The 21,223-nt window shown below is 32.0% G+C and overlaps 9 protein-coding genes across 9 annotated transcripts, besides 23 other annotated features; 5 read left to right on the forward strand and 4 right to left on the reverse strand.

Moving 5' to 3' along the window:
• Positions 1-91: 91 nt before the first annotated feature.
• TA16000 (40S ribosomal protein S8, putative) lies at positions 92-806 on the reverse strand (the record flags this gene model as incomplete). Its single annotated transcript, XM_946676.1, has 3 exons — positions 92-282; positions 326-478; positions 596-806. The coding sequence occupies 3 exons, from the start codon at positions 804-806 to the stop codon at positions 92-94; spliced, it is 555 nt and encodes a 184-aa protein (XP_951769.1).
• Positions 807-1,524: 718 nt separating this feature from the next.
• On the forward strand, positions 1,525-2,206 carry TA15985 (uncharacterized protein; the record flags this gene model as incomplete). The annotated part of the gene is made up of 4 exons (XM_946677.1): positions 1,525-1,727; positions 1,765-1,822; positions 1,874-1,954; positions 1,985-2,206. The coding sequence occupies 4 exons, from the start codon at positions 1,525-1,527 to the stop codon at positions 2,204-2,206; spliced, it is 564 nt and encodes a 187-aa protein (XP_951770.1).
• A 345-nt stretch (positions 2,207-2,551) lies between these two features.
• On the reverse strand, positions 2,552-4,166 carry TA15980 (uncharacterized protein; the record flags this gene model as incomplete). Its single annotated transcript, XM_946678.1, has 8 exons — positions 2,552-2,716; positions 2,753-2,943; positions 3,007-3,132; positions 3,455-3,576; positions 3,616-3,713; positions 3,747-3,854; positions 3,886-4,005; positions 4,116-4,166. The coding sequence occupies 8 exons, from the start codon at positions 4,164-4,166 to the stop codon at positions 2,552-2,554; spliced, it is 981 nt and encodes a 326-aa protein (XP_951771.1).
• A 483-nt stretch (positions 4,167-4,649) lies between these two features.
• TA15975 (serine/threonine protein phosphatase, putative) lies at positions 4,650-6,489 on the forward strand (the record flags this gene model as incomplete). The annotated part of the gene is made up of 8 exons (XM_946679.1): positions 4,650-4,926; positions 5,002-5,118; positions 5,149-5,256; positions 5,285-5,356; positions 5,387-5,460; positions 5,489-5,560; positions 5,593-6,314; positions 6,381-6,489. The coding sequence occupies 8 exons, from the start codon at positions 4,650-4,652 to the stop codon at positions 6,487-6,489; spliced, it is 1,551 nt and encodes a 516-aa protein (XP_951772.1).
• Positions 6,490-7,203: 714 nt separating this feature from the next.
• On the forward strand, positions 7,204-9,507 carry TA15970 (CTD-like phosphatase, putative; the record flags this gene model as incomplete). The annotated part of the gene is made up of 1 exon (XM_946680.1): positions 7,204-9,507. The coding sequence occupies one exon, from the start codon at positions 7,204-7,206 to the stop codon at positions 9,505-9,507; it is 2,304 nt and encodes a 767-aa protein (XP_951773.1).
• A 418-nt stretch (positions 9,508-9,925) lies between these two features.
• Positions 9,926-11,298, forward strand: TA15965 (uncharacterized protein; the record flags this gene model as incomplete). The annotated part of the gene is made up of 2 exons (XM_946681.1): positions 9,926-10,340; positions 10,370-11,298. 2 exons carry the CDS (start codon positions 9,926-9,928, stop codon positions 11,296-11,298), a joined length of 1,344 nt encoding a protein of 447 aa, XP_951774.1.
• Positions 10,010-10,078: a sequence feature (9 probable transmembrane helices predicted for TA15965 by TMHMM2.0 at aa 29-51, 66-85, 92-111, 121-143, 155-174, 189-211, 322-344, 349-371 and 408-430).
• Positions 10,121-10,180: a sequence feature (9 probable transmembrane helices predicted for TA15965 by TMHMM2.0 at aa 29-51, 66-85, 92-111, 121-143, 155-174, 189-211, 322-344, 349-371 and 408-430).
• Positions 10,199-10,258: a sequence feature (9 probable transmembrane helices predicted for TA15965 by TMHMM2.0 at aa 29-51, 66-85, 92-111, 121-143, 155-174, 189-211, 322-344, 349-371 and 408-430).
• Positions 10,286-10,340: a sequence feature (9 probable transmembrane helices predicted for TA15965 by TMHMM2.0 at aa 29-51, 66-85, 92-111, 121-143, 155-174, 189-211, 322-344, 349-371 and 408-430).
• Positions 10,370-10,383: a sequence feature (9 probable transmembrane helices predicted for TA15965 by TMHMM2.0 at aa 29-51, 66-85, 92-111, 121-143, 155-174, 189-211, 322-344, 349-371 and 408-430).
• Positions 10,417-10,476: a sequence feature (9 probable transmembrane helices predicted for TA15965 by TMHMM2.0 at aa 29-51, 66-85, 92-111, 121-143, 155-174, 189-211, 322-344, 349-371 and 408-430).
• Positions 10,519-10,587: a sequence feature (9 probable transmembrane helices predicted for TA15965 by TMHMM2.0 at aa 29-51, 66-85, 92-111, 121-143, 155-174, 189-211, 322-344, 349-371 and 408-430).
• Positions 10,918-10,986: a sequence feature (9 probable transmembrane helices predicted for TA15965 by TMHMM2.0 at aa 29-51, 66-85, 92-111, 121-143, 155-174, 189-211, 322-344, 349-371 and 408-430).
• Positions 10,999-11,067: a sequence feature (9 probable transmembrane helices predicted for TA15965 by TMHMM2.0 at aa 29-51, 66-85, 92-111, 121-143, 155-174, 189-211, 322-344, 349-371 and 408-430).
• Positions 11,176-11,244: a sequence feature (9 probable transmembrane helices predicted for TA15965 by TMHMM2.0 at aa 29-51, 66-85, 92-111, 121-143, 155-174, 189-211, 322-344, 349-371 and 408-430).
• A 62-nt stretch (positions 11,299-11,360) lies between the features above and the next one.
• TA15960 (aldo-keto reductase family protein, putative) lies at positions 11,361-14,200 on the reverse strand (the record flags this gene model as incomplete). The annotated part of the gene is made up of 11 exons (XM_946682.1): positions 11,361-11,501; positions 11,578-11,698; positions 11,728-11,851; positions 11,881-11,986; positions 12,016-12,081; positions 12,112-12,186; positions 12,215-12,374; positions 12,406-12,575; positions 12,605-12,770; positions 12,820-12,907; positions 12,937-14,200. The coding sequence occupies 11 exons, from the start codon at positions 14,198-14,200 to the stop codon at positions 11,361-11,363; spliced, it is 2,481 nt and encodes an 826-aa protein (XP_951775.1).
• Positions 14,132-14,200: a sequence feature (Signal peptide predicted for TA15960 by SignalP 2.0 HMM (Signal peptide probability 0.705, signal anchor probability 0.003) with cleavage site probability 0.191 between residues 23 and 24).
• A 310-nt stretch (positions 14,201-14,510) lies between these two features.
• On the reverse strand, positions 14,511-19,046 carry TA15955 ((subtelomeric) ABC-transporter protein family member, putative; the record flags this gene model as incomplete). The annotated part of the gene is made up of 1 exon (XM_946683.1): positions 14,511-19,046. The coding sequence occupies one exon, from the start codon at positions 19,044-19,046 to the stop codon at positions 14,511-14,513; it is 4,536 nt and encodes a 1,511-aa protein (XP_951776.1).
• Positions 15,768-15,836: a sequence feature (12 probable transmembrane helices predicted for TA15955 by TMHMM2.0 at aa 133-155, 168-190, 195-217, 279-301, 316-338, 390-412, 448-470, 824-846, 896-918, 962-984, 989-1006 and 1071-1093).
• Positions 16,029-16,082: a sequence feature (12 probable transmembrane helices predicted for TA15955 by TMHMM2.0 at aa 133-155, 168-190, 195-217, 279-301, 316-338, 390-412, 448-470, 824-846, 896-918, 962-984, 989-1006 and 1071-1093).
• Positions 16,095-16,163: a sequence feature (12 probable transmembrane helices predicted for TA15955 by TMHMM2.0 at aa 133-155, 168-190, 195-217, 279-301, 316-338, 390-412, 448-470, 824-846, 896-918, 962-984, 989-1006 and 1071-1093).
• Positions 16,293-16,361: a sequence feature (12 probable transmembrane helices predicted for TA15955 by TMHMM2.0 at aa 133-155, 168-190, 195-217, 279-301, 316-338, 390-412, 448-470, 824-846, 896-918, 962-984, 989-1006 and 1071-1093).
• Positions 16,509-16,577: a sequence feature (12 probable transmembrane helices predicted for TA15955 by TMHMM2.0 at aa 133-155, 168-190, 195-217, 279-301, 316-338, 390-412, 448-470, 824-846, 896-918, 962-984, 989-1006 and 1071-1093).
• Positions 17,637-17,705: a sequence feature (12 probable transmembrane helices predicted for TA15955 by TMHMM2.0 at aa 133-155, 168-190, 195-217, 279-301, 316-338, 390-412, 448-470, 824-846, 896-918, 962-984, 989-1006 and 1071-1093).
• Positions 17,811-17,879: a sequence feature (12 probable transmembrane helices predicted for TA15955 by TMHMM2.0 at aa 133-155, 168-190, 195-217, 279-301, 316-338, 390-412, 448-470, 824-846, 896-918, 962-984, 989-1006 and 1071-1093).
• Positions 18,033-18,101: a sequence feature (12 probable transmembrane helices predicted for TA15955 by TMHMM2.0 at aa 133-155, 168-190, 195-217, 279-301, 316-338, 390-412, 448-470, 824-846, 896-918, 962-984, 989-1006 and 1071-1093).
• Positions 18,144-18,212: a sequence feature (12 probable transmembrane helices predicted for TA15955 by TMHMM2.0 at aa 133-155, 168-190, 195-217, 279-301, 316-338, 390-412, 448-470, 824-846, 896-918, 962-984, 989-1006 and 1071-1093).
• Positions 18,396-18,464: a sequence feature (12 probable transmembrane helices predicted for TA15955 by TMHMM2.0 at aa 133-155, 168-190, 195-217, 279-301, 316-338, 390-412, 448-470, 824-846, 896-918, 962-984, 989-1006 and 1071-1093).
• Positions 18,477-18,545: a sequence feature (12 probable transmembrane helices predicted for TA15955 by TMHMM2.0 at aa 133-155, 168-190, 195-217, 279-301, 316-338, 390-412, 448-470, 824-846, 896-918, 962-984, 989-1006 and 1071-1093).
• Positions 18,582-18,650: a sequence feature (12 probable transmembrane helices predicted for TA15955 by TMHMM2.0 at aa 133-155, 168-190, 195-217, 279-301, 316-338, 390-412, 448-470, 824-846, 896-918, 962-984, 989-1006 and 1071-1093).
• A 1,132-nt stretch (positions 19,047-20,178) lies between the features above and the next one.
• Positions 20,179-21,222, forward strand: TA15950 (uncharacterized protein; the record flags this gene model as incomplete). The annotated part of the gene is made up of 1 exon (XM_946684.1): positions 20,179-21,222. The coding sequence occupies one exon, from the start codon at positions 20,179-20,181 to the stop codon at positions 21,220-21,222; it is 1,044 nt and encodes a 347-aa protein (XP_951777.1).
• Position 21,223: the final 1 nt, after the last annotated feature.

Below are 21,223 nucleotides of genomic sequence, written 5' to 3' on the forward strand. Positions count from 1 at the left end.
TTATATACATTTTGGTGTCCAAGGGATTATGTAATTGTAAATTTAGGTAATAATGAAATACTTAGAGAGATAAATTACTAGAATTATTAAGTTAAACGCGTTTCTTCTTATCCATACGTCTACGATAGAAGTTTAACTCTTCACCTTCCAGTACATAGCCATCACATCTTCCACATTGGCCGGGTCTGGAGCTGATACAAGCCAGGAGGCGTCCAGATGAAAACTGTTCCAAGAGTGTTTTGGGTACCAGTCCTGCAACCTTCTCAGATGCTTGAGGATCTTCTGAGGATTTTCCTAAAGTATAATAAAATGTAACTTGTCGTACCAAGTTCGACTCCATAGTGTGTCTTAAACCATAGTTTGAAGGGTGTTGGATCCACCGTTACGATTGCGTTTTTGACCAATGTTTTGGTACGTACCAATTCATTACTACTTGCATTATATACAACGTCCATTACTCTAGTTTTACGAGTCACATCTAAATCATTGTTAGATTAAATAGGATGACGTCAGACGGTAATTCCAGCGATGACTCTACATGGTAGAAGCACTTCAGAAAAATAAGTCATCATATAGTCATTATAACTAAACTTACTTTGTGATCCCCACGAGAAATTTCCCGAGTCTAAACGCAATGCTCTGAATTTTAGGTTTCCTCCTCTGCATCTAACTTTTCTTACTAATCTTGAACCTAGTTTTGTATTCGACGATGGTCTTCCGAGTTCATATTTGCGTTTCTTTTTATGAACTGGATAGCGGCCACCGGTTAAACGGCGTTTGTGACGGCTGTCACGTGAAATACCCATGGTTAGTGATAAATGGAAACAAACAAACAGGAATTTCAAAAATTATTTATCTTTGGTTCAATATTAATATTGTCTAATAAAGATAATAGCAGATAATAAAATATTTAATATTTTAATAATATGAAATTTAAATATTCTATGGATTATTTAATCCTAATTATTTCATATTCCCCATTAACTTCCCCATCAGCAAAAATCATTGTTTTTTCAATAAAATTTGGAAAAATTCTCTTAAATACTATTTAAAAATTCACACATTAAAAAATTTTTAATACCTGTCCAAATGGATCATGTCAATTATTTTACTTTTATACAATTATGAAAATTATATTCTTTCAACACAACCTTCTTCCCAATATAACCTCTTTCATATAGTATTCTAAAATAATAATATCCCAAATTTAATTTTTTTAATCGTTTAACCTTTATCCATCTACCTTAGTCCTTTAGATTCACTATACCTTTGTTTTATATTTAATCTTGAATCTTAAGATACTTATTTTTACTTTATCTTTTATATATTTATCTTTTATACATTTTCATATCTTACATTTATTTTTAAAGTTACTTTCTCCACATTTTATTTTTCTCATGCTTCACATTTTAACATTGTTTAATCATTCCAATACCTTCATTAAAATCATTTTCAATCATATTTTAATATTTTAAAGCCTTACTTGTAATTTTGTTTTATTACATTATTCTTTGACATACTATTATGACTGATTCTACTGATTCTTCCTGTTCGAATGATTTTGATGAAACCAATGATTCTTCCTCTACTGTTACTGATCAACTTGAATCTAATGATCCCTATTATTCTACCGACGTGTGTCAACCATCCGACCAATCGGATTCCAAAGATAAAGAAAGTTTAAAAAGAAAACTTTCAGAAACTGCTCCAATTGACGAGCCATCAAAGTATTTTGAACATATATTTATTAAAATTATATTTTAGGCTCGAAAAATCGGACATTTCAGATACACCCTCATTTTTGGATATAATTAAATCTGTTGTATAGTTTTAGATTACTCTGATTAAGAAAAAATTTCTGACAATTGTTTAGGTGAAGGACGACCCTAATAAGGTGGACAATTTTAACGTATTGACAAACACAAAAGAATATGATTGTCCTATTGCCAAGCTGGTTGGTTAGTTACGAGATTTATACTTTCAGGCAAAATTAAATCCCGGAGACTCTTTTTTAAAGGCTTCAAAGGTTGATAACTTTTCTGATTTCAACCAAACTGATAATAAACCTGAAACACCAGGAACATCTGAGAGTACTGAAGAAAATGGTAACACTGAAGAGGAAAAAACTGTTTTGGAATCTTCTATTTCTGAAGATGAAATTCTTCTACGTGAAATGGTATTTTATCTACTAGTAACAAGTATTTAGGATTGTAAACTATCGGTGTACAAAAATTCTGAATGGTCTCTTCCTGTCCCTGTTGTTACTCAATTAATTCAAAATAAGGCAAGTTACATGAGCTAATTTAATTATTAGACCACTTCTAATAAGAGGGTAGTCTGTTTCCAGTTTGGCACGGGAAGGCTACTTCTCAACACAGTCTTACTACCTTCTATGTCCTTTAATAAACTCAAGGACAGATCAATTATATTTAATGGTCAACCTCTAGGTACTATTATAGTGTAAAAAATTAAATTTAGGCGCAAATTTAAGTTTGATCCCTCATCGGTTAATTTTCCCTGATTCTTCCCTTAGGGATGATCTCCATAATCTCTATTCTAAATGATCGGAACTCTGTACTTTTGAATTTAATTCTTTTACAATCTCTTTACTTTTCATTTTTTGTACTTTGGTAAATTCGCTTGTGTTGTATGATCTTGTTAGCTTTGAGCTTTGGGAGCACTGAAGTATTTTTTCCAGGAACATACACTCCATATCCTAAATTTGTTTTCAAGGTGGATTTATTGTCAATACCTTGGCTATTCCGACAAATTGATATGACGTGATCTGTGGAAATGATAACATTGAGTTCATTATTCCTCCTGGGTTTCCTCTAATCGACTTAGGTCCTCCAACCATTAAGATTTGTGACCTTACTCCGTGCTTCTTATCAATATGTCTTGAATAGAACTGGTCCATGAATTCTTCAGTTGTAATATTATCATCTAAAAATTTTAAATAGTTTTTGAAAGAATTAATTATAGTATTTGTATTGGCCTTCATATTACCTATAGAATCTTTACACATATACTTTTTATAAGGATTTTTTGTGGAATTAAAGAAAGTGTTTAATTTGTTAAGTGCGATTTTTAGTGGAATCCTGTTATTTCCATTTGAAACAGAATTAAAGATATCTAAATATATCTTTTCGCTAATTCTGGATAACATAGGATATCATAACGAAAATATATTTAAAACATATTTAAATTACACATTAATAAATAATATTTAGAATGAGTTAAATCATAATGAATATTATGTTATATGATTCAATTATCGGGATCAGACTGTTCATCGTCAGAATTTTCATCTATGATACAGCACTAAAAGTAATTTATTAATTTAAAAATAAAAACCGAACCTGATCAGTCAAAATATTATGTTTCAATAGGGTTTTTCGAAGAGTGGATTGATTAATTTTATCGCCTAATAATCGTATGTTAATAATATTCTAACCTCCAAACTCTTCAAATCCGATATAGATTCTCGTTATATTTCCGTCGATTGTCGCTAAAAGGGTTGGCAAGACTTTAATTCCGATTTTATGTGTGAAGAAGGGCGCTTTGGTGGCTTTGATTCTACAGATATATTGATATTATTTGGATAAAAAAACAAACTTGACGAATCTGGTGTCCAAAAATCTAGAGGCAAGAGAAACCAACAAACTATCAAGAAGTTTACATCTTTCAAAATCGTCTTCGTAAAAGTGGCATAACTAAAATATGATTTAAATTGACAAAAATCCAACCACTCTTGTATTACTGTTTGCAATATTGATAAGTTCCTTTTCGTCTGTGAGAATTTCTAGATTACCAGAACCTCTATCCAAGTATTCTCTTCTTTTTTCATGAATTTTCTACATGAATTATTATAGATAATACACTAACTCTTAGCATTTCTAGTCTATCAACTCTCCAATCTTTATCGTTTGTATAATTCTCATCTGTATTTTTTTCTTCGGATATTAAGTCAGATTTTTTTTCGAGGTACTTTCTTTTTGCAACGTCCTGTATCAGATTTAAGTTTCAGTTTTTCGAAAAATAAATACGAAAAATTATTTTATAAAATTTATAATATATTTTAATTTGAAATGATCAGATTTAAACAAAAAACGAACCATTAAATAGGACTTGTTTGCAGTTCTTAGTCTATCGGTATGTATGGTCATTTGGAATTATCAAATAGAACGAAACAATTTAATTGTTGAAGGCAAAATTAACATTAAAAAACAAATAAGATGGTTAAAAACTAGTATTAATTTTAAATAAACTAGAACTAGTAAATAAAATACATTCCAGTACACGAAAACACCAGCATTACACTAAATTTAAAAATTAAGAATCCGACCAAATTAAATTAAATAAACAAATTAATTAAACAAATTTATGTAAATTTAGATATATAAAAACTATAATCTATTAATTATGAGAAAAAAATAGGGAAAACAAAAGAATCATTAATCTATTTATATATAACAAAATAAAAAATAAATGAATATAATTATTAAGTTATATGAAAAATTTATATCTAAATAACATCAATTAGATTAGTATGTTTAAACACCACAAGAGAAGGAAATTTTTATCAAAAAAATTTTACCGAAATTAATTTTAGTGTTGTTTAGATTCTATTTATTACTGTAAATATATAAATGGTTGAAATTTTTTCTATTGGCAAGAATAACAAGGCTCAGGCCTTGGAAAAGGCCGAATTAAAAAAATTAGAAGGGAATAGATCCTTTTCTGAAAACAACTTCATATCGGCAATTGAACACTATTCAGAATCCATACGCCTAGTAGAGGACTCCCATTTAGTTTCCAATTTAAAAAAGGAAGGATATAATTGGATCACCCCTGAACTCAGGAAGACAAATCTCCACCAATACTATTCAAACCGTGCTATTTGTAACATAAAGATAGAAAATTATGGTATTAATCATACATTTGATATATTATAATTTCTCCCTAATCCAATTTAATGTGTTTCCATTTTGCTTTATTTAGGTTCCGCAATCTCCGACGCCAACGTGGCAATTCAACTCAGGCCTGATTTTTTTAAGGCTTATTATCGTAGAGGCTGCGCATATCTCTGTTTGCTAAAGTTTCAGGATGCAGAAACAGGTTTATTTTCTTTTTGTTTATGAGTTTTAGACTTTTTGAAGGTTCTTTCCCTGTGCAACGATCCTACAGCTAGGATGAAGTTGAAAGAGTGTAAAAAGATAATTCGTGAACAGAAGTTTTCCGAAGCTATAACCAGAGGTAAATTTGTTGTTTTAATTGTCTTTAGAGTCACCTCCACCCTTACATGAAACCATCAATGTCGACTCTATTCAAGTTGACCAGGGTTATACCGGCCCAGGTACCTGAAATCCTTTTATTTATTTTTTAGCATTTTCATTTAAGGAGCCAATCAATCACCTTGATAAGTCGTACCTTTTCCACAACACCTTGGAGTATCTCAAGGTAACGTTTTAGGTTTTATTTTTCTTAGGTTCCCGGAAACACTATTCACAAGAAGTATGTGTGTATGATAATATTGGAGGTGATAAAAATAATAAGGGAGGTAAGTCCAATTAATTAAACATATTTATATAGTATGAATCTGTTGTCGATCTTAATATATACCCGTGTGATGAGTTAACTGTTTGCGGTGATATTCATGGTCAGTTCTATGATTTGTTGAACATTTTCTCCATTAACGGAGAACCTACTGATGAAAACAGTTATTTGTTTAACGGGGATTTTGTCGACAGGGGTTCATTTTCTTTTGAGTGTGTTTTTACTTTGTTTCTCGCCAAGGTCTTATTTCCCTCTTCTTTCCACATTGTTAGGGGGAACCATGAAACTGAAGCCCTTAACAAGTGTTACGGGTTTAAGGGAGAAATTTTGAACAAGTATGATGAGAAAGTATACAATCTCTTCTGCGAATCTTTCCGATACTTACCACTAGGTTACCTAATAAATAAAAAGGTTCTCGTTATCCACGGAGGACTGTTTGGCACTGAAAACGTCACTATTGAAGACCTCAAAAAGATAGACAGGTTCAAAGAACCTTCAGATTCAGGATTAATGACAGACATGCTATGGTCTGATCCCAAACCTTCCAATGGATTATCACCATCCAAGAGGGGTGTAGGTTTTGAATTTGGGCCCGACATATCTAACTCATTCATATCGAAAAACAACCTTTCATACATTATAAGGTCTCATGAGGTAAAGCAGGAAGGTTACGAGGTTGAACACGATGGCAAGGTTATCACCATTTTCAGCGCTCCAAACTATTGCGACCAAATGGGAAACAAAGCAGCCTTCATAAGGTAAAATACATTCTAATTATATAAAATTGTTTAACTATGATTTTAACTAAAAATTTTAAATTTTAGGATTAAAGGTGATACTCTTGAGCCGAGGTTTACACAGTTTGAGGCTGTTGAACACCCTCCCATAAGAGCCATGCATTACGCAAATCCGCTATTCAGTGGAATTTATTAATCAAGCCCTAAATTAAAGATCAAAAATATACTTTTCAATTTGTTTCCTAATTTTACATCAGTACCTAGTATTTATGCGGCCGTGCCAAAAAGTTCTACATCCCCATAGCATCCACCTCGAGTCACATATTATTTTCTTTTACTGAGATTCTGCACTCCATACTCATTTATATTAGATATTTAGACATTAATAGTCAAAATAAACAATAACATAAGTTACATATCTCTTTGATTAAACAAAACAGTCATAAAAATTATACATACCTAGTATCACTCGGTACAGTTTCTTTAAAACTCCCCAAACTTAATTAATTTATATTTATAATAAATGAATGATTTTTAAAATAAAATTTATTTATTATATTTTACAAGTTTAGATTGGAGTTGAACAAAAACCTACTCCCTTTATTTTACCCAGGAACAACCTTTTGTATTTAATCTACAGGATATATTTCATTAATTCAACCAACTATATATTGATAATTTGTTTTGTTTAAAACTTGGCTTAAATCACTTGAATTATTTGTGACTAGAGTATTTAAGTTTCTATAAGGAGATTTGTCAGAAGGTTATATTTTGACTTGTTTTTTCTCTTTTAAACCTTTTTAAATGTTTAAGGTTTGGTCGTTGTTGATAGGCAAAAAAATTACTACACGGTTTATTTGGCCGGTATTTTACTTTGGAACATGATTTATATTTGATTATATATTAATAGATGTCAAGACCCAGATTTACGGGTGAACCCATCGCACCACCAGAAGTTAGCACTGATCCAATAACGCCTGAATCCAACAATCGCAATTTTGCGGGCAACACATGGGTCAGACGAACACGCCATAAAGATGGGTTCACCGCTAATCCTGAATGGCCTAATAAGCCTGAACCACCGTCTACCTCACCTCCAATGTATAAAATGGTTCCTGCCTCTCCAATTATTGGAAAGCAGCCAACCGGTTTAGTACCATATCAGCTATTTAATCAATCACTGTATCCAAACATGGTTATAAAGAATGATCGAGGGAAGGACCCTAAAACAAGGTTCCCTATGGCAAACTATATTGGACCACCCCTGAATGTTCCCCCAGGGTCATACATTCCAGGACCCATCTTCCCCATCGCCAATGTTGGAGTCGACGCGAAACCTATGTACGAAAACAGGTTTGGAACCCCCTTCATGCAAGGACCATACTATAAGGAGCCACCCATTCACCCAATTACTTGTAAGCAGCCACCAATACACACACCCAATATGGACCACATTGGATTTGTGAATCTTTCACAGGTTAAAGGCATGAGTACTGGAACTAAAAGAAACTATGAAACAATGAGCGAGATCTCTGACGATCAAGAATCCTCAGGATCAGAGAGTGACAAAAATGAAAGAAACGATACCACATCAAAACCCACCTATGAAATAAAGTATTTCACACCATTTTTACCCAAACCACCTGAAAGATATAAAACAGAGTATGATTTACACGAGTTGAAGGTCTTTCTCCCACTTGGTGTCAAGGCTTACCTGAAAAATATGTCTCTCAACCCCAAACTCTCAAGCTGTTTTGAGACTGGACCTGTTCGCAACGGGAAACTTGTTCTTCTTCTAGATTTAGATAACACGTTATTACATACTGCATCACAGAGCAGATTGGATATGCTGAACATCGACACAAGTGATTTTGTGGATTCTTTAGGAGATCCGGAATTGTACACATTTACCCTACCCAATTTTGCCAATGTAAATTATTACATGAAGCTTAGGCCTTGCATAAGGGAGTTCTTGCAAATACTGTCCCTCTATTACGAAATGTCAATATATACTAATGCGACAAAGGAATATGCCGACGTGGTTATCAGTATTCTAGACCCAGACAGGTCCCTTTTTATGGATAGAATAGTTGCAAGAAACAGTGTAGATGAGAAGGATTTGTTAAAAAGCGCTTCGAGGTTATATCCCGATTTGGATACCAGGTTCATACTTGCATTCGATGATAGAAGAGATGTCTGGTCTGACATACCACATAAGCAGGTGGTAAGAGCAGAACATTACGACTTTTTCGAGTCATATATCACCGAGTTAAACAACAATTATTCTAGTTCACCATCTCCCCCAAATAAACAGACCCCAGAGTCTAACAGTTTTAATTCGACGATCAATGTTTCCTCGACTAATGGTGGGAAAACTACCAACGACTACACTTTCAACATCGAACAGGAGTCTGAAAGTGACCCTGACGTCACCCGCGAAAAGGTCAGTATTGTTGATTACGACAGACATTTAAAGTATATGGTTAAGATTTTCCTCGAGATACACAAGAGGTTCTTTGCGGACCCTTTTAACAATGATGTTGGATCTATACTAGAATCAATACAGAGTCAGGTTTTGAAAGGAATTGGAGTTTTGCTTACCGGTTACAGGAAGAATACAAAGGTTGTCAATTCTGTTTTACACGCGGATTGTGAACTGAGGCAAAAGGAAAATCTTTTGGAGATGGGTGCCTCGCTAGTACTGAGACTTAATGATTCTAAACTAACTCACATTATGGCTGGAAAGAACTGCACAGACAATATCACCAAAAGTAGAGACCCACAATACAATCACATACATAAGGTTCACACCCTTTGGCTCTACAGTTGCAGAGCAACTTTCAGTAAAGTAGATGAGTCGTTGTTCAAAGTAGACGACATATGTAAAATATATTCAAACGAGCCTCCTCAACTTCCTAATAAAGATCACTGGAAGTTTATAAATCCAAACGCAGGTTCTTTCAAGGACACCAACAAAAATGATAATGGGAAATCTAAGCAAGAGCTACCCACCAGGATATTTATGGGCACTGGAGCATATAGCAACGGGACTGAAGTCCTTTCATCAGTGGAAAAAATCGTAATAAGATGGGATCCTAGCAAGACCAAGCTTCTTCAAAACTCCATATCAGATAATTCCAGACAGAATAATAAGCAAAAGTCAGAGTACACACCATTTACGAATGCCATAAATCCAAATAAATATGCATTTTAAATCTAATCTCATATTTTTTTAATGTCTATATTACGCATTATTTTTTAAATAGCTAAAATTCTAACTAGATCAATTTATTAAAAGTGTTTAGACTAGTTTTTTATTCTATTAGTGGATTATAAACGATAGATTCAATTATCTTTGTTGGGAACAAAGAGCCCAAATTTCTTCACTTTAGGTTTCAAAATTTAAGGTAATTTATTATTTGTATCATATTTTACATGTATTTTTAAAAGGATCTTTTATTTCCTTGCCAAAGCTGAAGATTTAATAATTTGACAAAGATCTTAACCATTTTGTGTACTCACTGTACTTTATGTACTTGTTGCACCTAGTCTTAGTACATGCCCAAATTAAACCAAAAATAATGAAAAATATGCTTTAACATAAAAATATTCAGATATATGATCCATTTTAGATGGATTTACATATCATAGTTGAGGCCGTCCCTCAACTTGAAGATAACATAATTCCATCGAAGAAAAAAATTTCATTCCAGTCAATACTGAATAAATTCCTGTTCTTTTTATTAGGTTCTTCAGTAACGTGTTTGGGATCTACAGGAAGATTAACCTCTAAAGCATTTGGAACAGCAGATTTTATCTCGGATTGTTTCTCAGTGTACATATACTTAAATCTGGCAGCGTTCCTTGTGGTCTTATTATTCATTAAATGCAGTTACAGAAAGGCAATAATATCAGGATGGCTCTGTTTAATGCTACACGTTTCCTACATATTAATTGTTCTTCTAAGTTCTGGAAATTTAGCAAAAGGTTTATACATATCAGTTTACGGAGGAATCGCTATTCTTGAAGCCTTCTTAATTCAATCTAGTAAGTCTACTAATTTACATTGTTTTTAGATTCATTCGTCGTTTCTGAGTACTATTCACCCTCTTTATTCTCAAATTTATATTCTGGATACTATGGAGGTCTAGGTATTTTCTCTCTTATTCAAACCATTTTCCAAAGGGCTGTTGGAACTAACACCCCCAAACAAGCCAAGATCTGTCTTCTCTTAACACATGGATCCTTTACCATAATTGTTTTTTGTGCAGTCATTGCACAATCAATTATTTACTTCAAGAACCGTGTTGATTTATCCCCTATTTACGCCCCAACCAAATCATCCTGGGTTACAAAGATCAAGGGGATGTATAGAGTATTTCTTTCCCTGCCAAAGTACAGTTCTAGATTTCTGGTCTTCATATTGTCAGATTTATGCAAATGCGCATTCTTCCAAGTGTTCATTCCATACAGAATGCTTTTGAATGACAGTCAACTTGCCATAGTTTTCTTTGTCGACAACTTCTCAGATATAATTGGAAGATCTATTGCAAGTTCAACCAACGATACTGTCGTTACAAAAGGAACTGTGACAAATCACCAGAAATTTCTGTACAAGAGAGACCTACCTTATCTGTTGATACCATGTTTTTCATGGGTAATTTGCTTCCTAGTCGTATGGGGAACTTGGACCTTAAAATCCAGGTTTCTCACTGAATTCATGACCATTTTATTCACGACACTCTTAGTTTGCTTTTCTATGGGTTACTGCTCAACTAAAGGGGTCAACGGCTGCATTCCCGTTCTTGAATATTACAAAAATATTGGAACTGGCGGGAAGAGTAGACTGGTTGACGAGAAGAATTACAGCTATGTAAATGACTTGAACAACTTTTTGATTAAGTTTCTATGGATGGTGTTTTTTATCGTAGTTTATTTCTTGGCTCAAATTATGGAAAGGTATCAAGCAACTGATCACTATCAACATCTGAAGACTTTATTGTAAACTAAAATAATTTATTAATTTGTATATTAATATGTTAAATTTTATTTTTATTTAAATTAGATTTATTGCACAATTCTTATTGGATCTCTCCACTTCCAGTATATTTGGTTGATTCTGCGTTCCATGAGGTCAGTGATTGGTAGTTCTGGATCCAGGCAGTATAAATTCTCCCTCAATTGATACATATCATTACATCCGATTATCTGGACCAATATTATGTGGATGAGTTTACTAGTGTTAATATTTATGCTAGTTTATAGTTAGTATATAGTAAAATACTGTTGAAAATATAAACGGTCTCGAATAAACCCATCTCAAAGACATCACAGTTAAGTTAGGGAGTTTGAATTCCATTGCAACATCGTAATACTCCTTCACCGCTCTGGCTGCAAGTGATCCTCTAAACATATTATTTTTTAAACAAGCAACCTATATCTCTTCATGTATGAAGGGAACTTTAGTAATCTTCCGGAAGTTGTTGACTCGACAAATTCAAGGTATTTCCCGGTCAGAATACCCCCTGCAAGTGGTCCGTAAGCGATAATCCCAATTCCTAAATGGTTTTATTAAAAATTAAAGTACCAGTATTTTGAGGTCTTGCCAATTCAACAAATCCCTTTTCAAGTTCATTTCTTGTCAACAAATTGTAATTGAGTTGTATTGTTGAAGGCGGTGGTACACCCAATTCCTAATCATTTGTATTACATTTGAATTTACCTTGGATAGCTGTGTAAACTTAAGAACTCCCCATGGCGTTTCATTAGAAAGACCCCAAGCTTTAATCTACCAAAAAATTAAAATAGTTGAATGAACCTTCCCCTCTTTAATCAGCAAACCAATAGTTTCGACTTGTTCCTTCATTCTTTCATTATCGTAATTTCCCATTTTCTTTATATTATAAAATTCAAAAACTTACTGTTACGTCGAAAAACACTTGGTCGTAATCCCCGTTTTCATTCATTGGAACGTAGCGTTCAGGCCAACTGAACTGAAGTAAATCTATATATTCCAATCCCATTCTTTGTAAAGATGAATCAACTGCTTTTATTATATTACATTTTGACAAACTAGTGTCCCTATTATATGTTTGAATTATTTCCAACTAACTTGGAATTCCTTATAATTTTTAGGTTATCATTGTTACATGCTATTCTGGTAGAGACTACTATATTAGATCTGACTTCTTGTCCTCTTTTCTTAATCCAGTTTCCTAGAATCTTTTCCGAGTTTCCATATGTTTCAAATGAAAAGGGAACCGGATACAGTTCACAAGTATCCTAAAATTAATTAAAAAAACTAGGCTAACAAAGAAATTAATTCCGAATTTGTCGTATGCATAATCAAGTAGTTCATGAGCTTCCGATTCTGTGACTCTTGATCCAAACATCATTGTTCCCAAGCCGACTTCTGAAATCTTCAAATCTGTTTTTCCTAGTTGTTTATATCTTAATCCTGGCTTATCTTTATTATCTCTAAACATATAATTATAATTTTATTACTAAAGTTGAACAAATATTATACCTATATTCGACTGTTTTCCAAAAATTTTGATATTCTCTGATGTATCCTAATTCAAGTTCTTTTGGTTCTCTAGGTAAATACTTATACTCTAAAAACATTAATTAATTTTGAACAAACTAATATTAAGTAGATCTTGCATTTTTGGTTGTCTGAAGATTCCAAGGTCGAGTGTTTTTCTGGCAAAGAATTTAGAAGGATTCTTTGGTATGCTAAAGTAATCACGAGGTACATATCGTTTATATGGTTCTTTTGTTTTTTTCTCAATAGGTACTATTTTATCGTTAACTATTTCAAATGTATCAAGTTTCCCATCGCCATTAAATGATTTTGCTCTTTTATCTGTGGACTGTTGGTACGTCCATGTATAGTTTCTCAATGTATCGTGCAAAAGCGTTACATATTCGTAATCTGGGATATCTGTTCTATGGTCAAGAACCTTAATTTCTGGAAAGTATGTTGCTTGTATTCCCGGGAGAGGTATCCAAATTCTATCCCTTTCTTCCTTTATTAAGGGAAAACGAGTATATTTATCAGATTCATGTTTCATAATATAATTTAACACCCCTGGTTCAAATGTATTTACGAGTTTTAGGGCTTCTTCTTTATCTATGTACCAGGGCTGTCCCAAAGTGCCCATTCTTACTTTTATCTCTACACCATCAACATTAATTTTAGTGATGGGTAATTTAGAAATTCTTTCCATCTTCTCTTCAAGGGTTTCCAAAGGTTTAAAAATATGGCTATATTTTTTCCAAATTTTATTTGCTTCTTTATTAAATTGTTTTCGGCTGAGTTTTTTTGGATAAGTTTTTATTTCAGAACTAAAATCTTTTTTGACTTCTTTATGCATTTGTTCAGTTTTTTTTGAATCAGTATCTTGTTCTATTTCTGGTTCTTCAGGTTCAAAAATTTTGTTAAGGTCCTTATCTAAATCATCATGAGGAATTGACCTAGATAATCTGGGAAGGGAGAAATGTGCGGATTTCCCAATTGAGCTGCCATTTTTAAGGATATGAGAAGATTCTACGAATCCGTAATATGGGAGGGACAGATGTGTAGATAGAGATATGAAAAATTTATAGAATCTACACGAATTTTTTAATTTACAGGAATATTTATGATTAAAATCTCCACTAAATTGTTTTATATCATTTAATTTATGGTTTGGATGGCATGAAAAGAGTGAATTAACGATACTGCGATAACTATATGGGCTCAAATTGCTTAGATAGAATGGTTTTGAGTTGGTGTTGAAATCAGCTAGAATTTTATTTAAATTTCTAAAAATAATAAGAGGAGAAGGAGCTAAAACACAATAGGATTCTTTAGAAAACAAGTGAATTATTAGTAAGCATTTAATTAGTAGTAAAAAATTGTACATAATAGTAAAAAAACAAAATAAGAGCTAAATTTAAGCTCTTATTTTATAAATTAAAACTAAGAAGGAAGCATAGAACAAATGTGTAGCAATTTATTGCATTGTTGTATTGAAATATATTTCAAGTAGGGCAGTAAAATATCAAAATGAACTAAAACTTATAAACTATTTATTGGTGATTCCTAACACCAAAAGTTAGTTTAAACATTCTTTTAAAATTAGAGAGGGCAGTATATAAGATTATTGAAGTGAATAAATTAAAAATTATGGGTGTGTTGTGTGTTAAAAATTAAAATTCAAATATTTTACAAAATTAATATATCTTGGAGTATTTGTTAAGGAGTTGTTCTATCAGGTCCGAGATCGATTCATTTTTGGATACTTCCGAGGCCTTACATGTTTTTATAAGTTTACCATTATGCATTACCCAAACTGATGTACACGTTCGCAATGCGTTGGCATAATGTGCTGTAACAAAACATGTACAATGTTTGAAATATTTGTCCAATAACTCGTAGATTGGTATTCCGATATCTTGAACCTCAGATCCGTCTTCTGAACAATTATCAGATGGAGGTTCATCGATGATTAACATCCTATAGAGATGTCTGCATAATAGTAATTTGGCAAACCAAAGGGTTCTGAGCTGGCTTATAGACAACATAATATCTTCTGACTTAAAAGAATCTTCAGTTAATGCTTCATCATGGGTAAAGGACTCTTTTGCTGATTGCTCTTTGGTCTTTTTAAAATCTATATCCTCAGGAATAATCACAGTATCTAATTTTCTTCCACCATGAAGGTTATTAACAAATTCAAGGAGACCACATTTATCCAGAGCGTCATTAATTTCATCATCTGTAAATAGTCTCCTTGGATCCAAGAACCTTCTGATGGTCCAACCCTTGAAAACAAATGGAAGCTGAGGTAGAACACCAATAATGTGCCTAATGACACTCTTGGGAATATCTTGCAAATCTTTGCCATCCAACAGGACTTGACCAGATCTATACCTTACTGTATTTTGCAGAACAGATAATAGAGTTGTCTTACCAGCTCCAGTTCTGCCAATGATACCAATAATATCAGACCTAGATGGTGACGCATTTATATTATTGAGGATAAGACCTTCCTCATTCATCTGAGATGATGTATATACACAAATATCCTTCAGAACTATACCACTATGTTCTGGTGGAAGATATTTGCAAATATCAATAATGTTAATTTTTGGCCTAAACATCATCCTCTTTATTAAATTGGGTTTTGTATCTTTGAATTCAAGTGCTCTTCTCTTCAGTAGCATCTTTTTATCCACTTGGTCCTTAAGTTTGCTAGAATTAATAACTATATCCTCTTCATTAACATTACGGAATTTATCAAATACACACTTAGTGCCAGGTGGAATAAAGCACTGAAACCGTTGAACTGAACACATTAGCATTTCGATTTTTGCGATATTGACAACAAAGTTCGTGAACGTAAAAATAATCCTAACGCTCGTCATCAAATCCAATCCGTAGTAACCAACAAATGAGTTTATTCTTTTAAAACTTCTAATTGTAACAGGTATAAGAAGTGTTGTCAAGATGATGAATAAAAAGACGAATTTGGAAACAAATGATGCCCATGATAGGAATGATTTTGAATAAAACCAAGATCTTATGCAATAGTCGGTATATTCGACGACGTCTTCCATAAGGTTTGACTCCTTTTTAAAGCTCCTATATATGGATGAAGATGAAACTGCATTCTCACAAACGGAATTGTTCCTAGACAAAGATTCTAGGGATGAAATTTGAAGATTTTTTGATGCGTGTATAAAATTTTTAAAAATGTAATTCATAATAATAAAAAGTCCCAGGCAAAGAACTGGAGTAAGATACGGAAAAGAATAAATTATAATGAAAGATTGAACTATTGCTCCCAAAAATAAAATTAGTAACGATGACAAGCAAGGTCCAAAATTTTCATCTATCATAAAGATGTCAGATGATAAAAATGTTAAAACTTCACTGCTGATTTTTTTAATCTTAACGTTTGTCGATGAGTTCATTATTGAGGCAATGCAATATTCGTGAATCCTTTTGCATCCACGAAGGCAAGTGTATGTCAAAATTCCGTTGGCACAAAGACAAATTAATACAATTATTACTGATAATATTTTTAATTTATCTAAGGTATCATTACACAACCTTCTTATTGTTGAATATGCCGACATTATTTCGAAAGGTGTGTTTACATTAACAACTATTTCCATTACTTCATCTCCCAATATCCCGGCCAATACAAATATAGCGTTTTCGAAAGATATGTATACAAGAGTAAATAATACAAAAAAAATGAATAGGAACCCTGTTGATTTGAAATATAATATATAAGACTTAAATGATTCCTTAAATTTACGGGTTGTCTTTTTTGATTCAGGGTCAATAATTAGTGAATCGTCATATTTCCCCTTAATTATTTCTGCTCGAATTATAGGGTCATTACGATCCGGTTCACATATTCTAATTATTTCTTTTGGCGAACACACGATGGGAATTCGTGAAAATGATTTTTTGGATGCTTGATTTTTATTAGAAACAATATCCTTTAACCTTTTAAGGGATTTATTCTCTATTTTGTAAAGAGTCAAGTTTCCAAATTCTCCCTTGGTGATGCAAATTTTATCAAGAACCAATGCTGTTGACGTAATTATAATTGATAGGTCATCCTTAAGAAGCACTCCAGTCTTAGAATTGAAAAGGTTATTAAAAATAAGTCTTGATACGTAAGGGTCTAAACCATGAAATGGTCCGTCAAGGCACATCAAAAATGAACATTGACTATTATAATCCTTGTTAACTTTACTAAATATAAGATAAGCATAAATGGCTCTAGCCATTTCCATCCTAACTCTCTGACCACCACTAAGTGAATGAGCATTATCAGAAACTACCCTCAAGTCACCTTTCTCCCAAGATAATATATCAAATTCCAGCTCAACGGCTTTGATGACTGAGTTATAAATTTCCTCATCAAATCTATATCCAAATGTAATGTTTGATCTAATAGTTCCTTGTTGAAGCCATATATCTTGGGAGGCATAAAATATAGGCATTGATGTGTGAAGGGGAACCACAGCCATACAACCACTCACCAGTGTCATTTCACCCAGTACTGATTTGATGAAATTAGATTTACCACAGCCTTGATTACCACTTATTATTGCAATCTCACCCCTCTTAAGCTGGAAATTAACATTCTTCAAATAAACCTCATTATTATTATTGGCAAAATCCTTCCTGTTATTGACCCATGAAAAAGAGGCATCCTTATACAAAACTACTACATCCTTGTCAATCTCATTAGTTACATCTGGAACTTCGCTGGACATCTTTGTAGAACCTGTGAACTTGTTATCACTAATGTAAAAGTTAGGAGAACAAGTCCTCATAAAATACTCTACTCTTATGAGCGATATTAATGAGTAGGTAAGGAACTTAATTGAATCAGGAATAAATAACATTGCATCACATATTTTAACCAGCACAAACAGTGATGACACAGTGCAACTGGATTTAAACTGGCTAATATCATCCAGCTCAAGAATATTATTAACGTAATTGTCCATCATATAAATGAGTGAAAATGCAACGGTTATTATAACTAACAATCTATTAATAAATGATAAAACGAATCTCAATAAAACCAGATTTAGCTCATTATTTCTTGTTTCTGTAATAATGTTATGTGCTACGTCATCTATGAACATTTTGTTAATCAAGTGTAAACCTGATAATATTTCCCTGGATTTGTTTATTCTATAATCCTTTAAGTTGTATATATGCTTTAAAATTACTGTATTTAAAATTTCAACAATTATCATAAAAAGTGTTGTCGTCAAGCAAAATGTGTACAAAGGCCAGGCCTTGATGGGTATGAGTTTACTAATTGAATAAAATCCGACAGTAAAGGTAACTATAAATTGCAATAAATGAGCTAATGACTCAATAAATAACGAAATATAATATGAATCCATGAATTCGAAAGAAAATATCCTAGAATTAATTTCTTTGTTTTGGTACCTCCTTGCGGGACAATATAATGGGTTTTTAGAACATTCTGAATCAAGAGAGCAACTGTGTAAAACATTATTACAAACATTCAAATAGTTACATCCATTTATGTTATTAAAATATTTTCTTCTGTAACACAACCCGTGTTGAAATATGGTAATCGAGAATGAATACTGAATTACATGGATGATTCTATACATATAAAAATTAAGGTGGTCCAAAAATATTACTATATTAAATTGAACAAACACAAATGAAAGTACTAGTATAAATAGTAGTTTAATGTTAATTTGCTCTCCTGTTGCAGTATCTAAAATCTTTTTTATAAATATTACCATAGACATATTCCCAAAGCAAAGGATTAAAAATCCAAATAAAATGAGACCGATATTTTTGCCAAATGTTTTAAATGTAGCACCTAGCATTATCGATCTAGGTGGTTTGGTATTTGGGTATCCATCATGTCTTGTTTCATAAGATTCCAATCTAAGTAGTGCATCACTAACGTTTTTAGAAAAAATTGGTTGCCAATATAGAATCTGGTCGGCAACAGGAAGTGGATGCAACTTATATGGCTCTACATATTGTTTGGAAATCAAACTAATCCACCTTTTGGCCCAGGTGAAAAGTGAATAAATAAATATTCCATTATCCATAAACTTAAAAAGATTTTCTTTGAAAAATAAGCAGCTTTTAAGCTTAGAATACACTTCATTTTGCCAAAAACAGTATTCAACTTCATTTTGACAATCAGTTTCCCCGGATATCTTAGAATGATCAGCTTTCATTTGTTTAATATAATCCAATGTTGAAATGACTTACATATAAGTTGTTTTTTAACTTTTTATATGAAATACGTTTCTTTTACTAAAATTAGCTCTATTTATGATCATTTCATAGATTCTTGACATCAATTAGATCTAGAATCAACGAGATGATCCTAAATTCCCATAAATTCAAATCATATCCGATTTTCGTTAAATTCCATTGATATGGGGAAGATTATTGACAAAATTGTGTTATGCAGATATAATTTAATAATTTTTGTATTATTCAAAAGTTGTTCATATTATGCACATGTTTATAAAATCTTATAAAGGCCAATTTTCACTCTTAAACAGTCTTATTATGCCACTTATTCTACACACATTTCAATTCTCGTACTTTGTATTTTGATTTCTCTCTCTTATTTATTATCTCTGAAACAAACAGTTACAATTAATGGTTTTGGTCATTCCTTTTCGATTGTTACTTAAAACAGCATCTTCTTAATTCTATTATTTCGTTGTATTTTTGTATTTTTCTTATTTTATCTGTTTAAACTGGCAACTTCATTTACTTTTAATTTATACACATACATTTTGTATATTTATCTAAATATTTTATAAATTTATTTAACTTTCTAAATATCTTTCATTATTATGTATTTTTATATTAATAAAAAAAATCATTTAATGAAAATCTACACATTTCAAATACAAAACAATAAAATAAGACAACTACAAATTATAAAATTATATAGATCACTAATCTCAAATAATTAGATAAATTTATCTTTTATTATGGTTATCTACATTTACAGTTAAGTTAAAACAACTCATTTAATTTACACATTTTAAAATCAACTAAATATCAAAACTATTAAAATGATAATAAGTTAAAACCTAGGGTTAAAATTATTTTATTATCTAATATTGATGGAATAATTTATTATTGCATGGTGTATGAATGTTAAGGATAAATTGATGAAAATTTAACAAAAATTTTAATGGAATAGGCTAAACCAAATTATTATAATTCAGTAAAGATTAGAAGATATTATTGTGTAACCAGGAATGATTATTTTGAATTTATTCATTTTTACATGCCCCATCCAAATTAATAAAGTAATCTATTTGTAGATTTTTAAATGCAGTTTATATGAATTATGTTTTAAAACTACTTTTCCTTACTAGTTTATACCGATGTATTTATAATAATGCCTCGGAAGATATAAATTCTTTGATCACCACCGGTGTTGGGGATTCAACTTCAGAATGTACTGAAATTTCATTAGAGGCAAGTTGTAAAAGTAGTAATGATTTTTACGTTGTTGAAAAGAAAAAATTTGGTGGCAATGATTTCCGAACTTACACCCCTACACATTCAAACATAATTACCGCAGTTAACTACAAAAAGCATTCAGTTTGGAAAGCACAGGAGGGGGAACACTCAAAATTTGTAAGAATACGTGATAAAGGTGGCAAAGAGAGAATCATTGTTATAAAAATAATAAGTGACGGTTCTGATAAAGAAAAAACATTTAAAAAAGTTCATGGCTTTTACCATGAATCAGGTACAATTGCTGTTAATATTAAAGACAAAGGAAACGATGACTTCACATTCACTAGTAATGTTGCCAACAAAAATGGAGAAAACACTTATACTCCCAAAGATAATAAAAAGATTGCTCTAGTTTTTTCAAAATCTTTTTTATCCACTGCTCAATTATTTTGGAAGGCTACCGGAAATTGGTATTGCACTAAAGTAAAAACCACTATAGAATCAGATAATCTTGTAAAGATAACTCTAGATACAACAGATGGTTCGAATACATCTGAAGTTGTTTTGATAGACCAGGGTGACGGAATCTGGATTCCAGATAAAACCGTTTATTTGGATATTGAGAAAAAAGGAAATGCGAAAAATTGCAAATATTCTGCCGAAATTACTAACAAAAATGGGTCCTACACATATGAGCCTATAAAAGATTTTGATATAATTAAAGTATCTGAAGGTGACAAAGTTGTCTGGGAATCAACGGGTGATTTATTTTGCACAAAGGTAACTGGAAAAGTTGAATCCGACAAAACAACTAGGCTTAGGTTGGATTTCAAGGATTCTGACGGCAAAAAACTTAATCGAGTGTTTTGTATTTACGAGGGTAACTGGATTGAGGGTACTCCTGATAATAATAACCTCTAAT

This window comes from Theileria annulata, chromosome 2 (genome assembly GCF_000003225.4).
Source record: "Theileria annulata chromosome 2, complete sequence, *** SEQUENCING IN PROGRESS ***".
Taxonomy (NCBI): Eukaryota; Apicomplexa; class Aconoidasida; order Piroplasmida; family Theileriidae; genus Theileria; species Theileria annulata.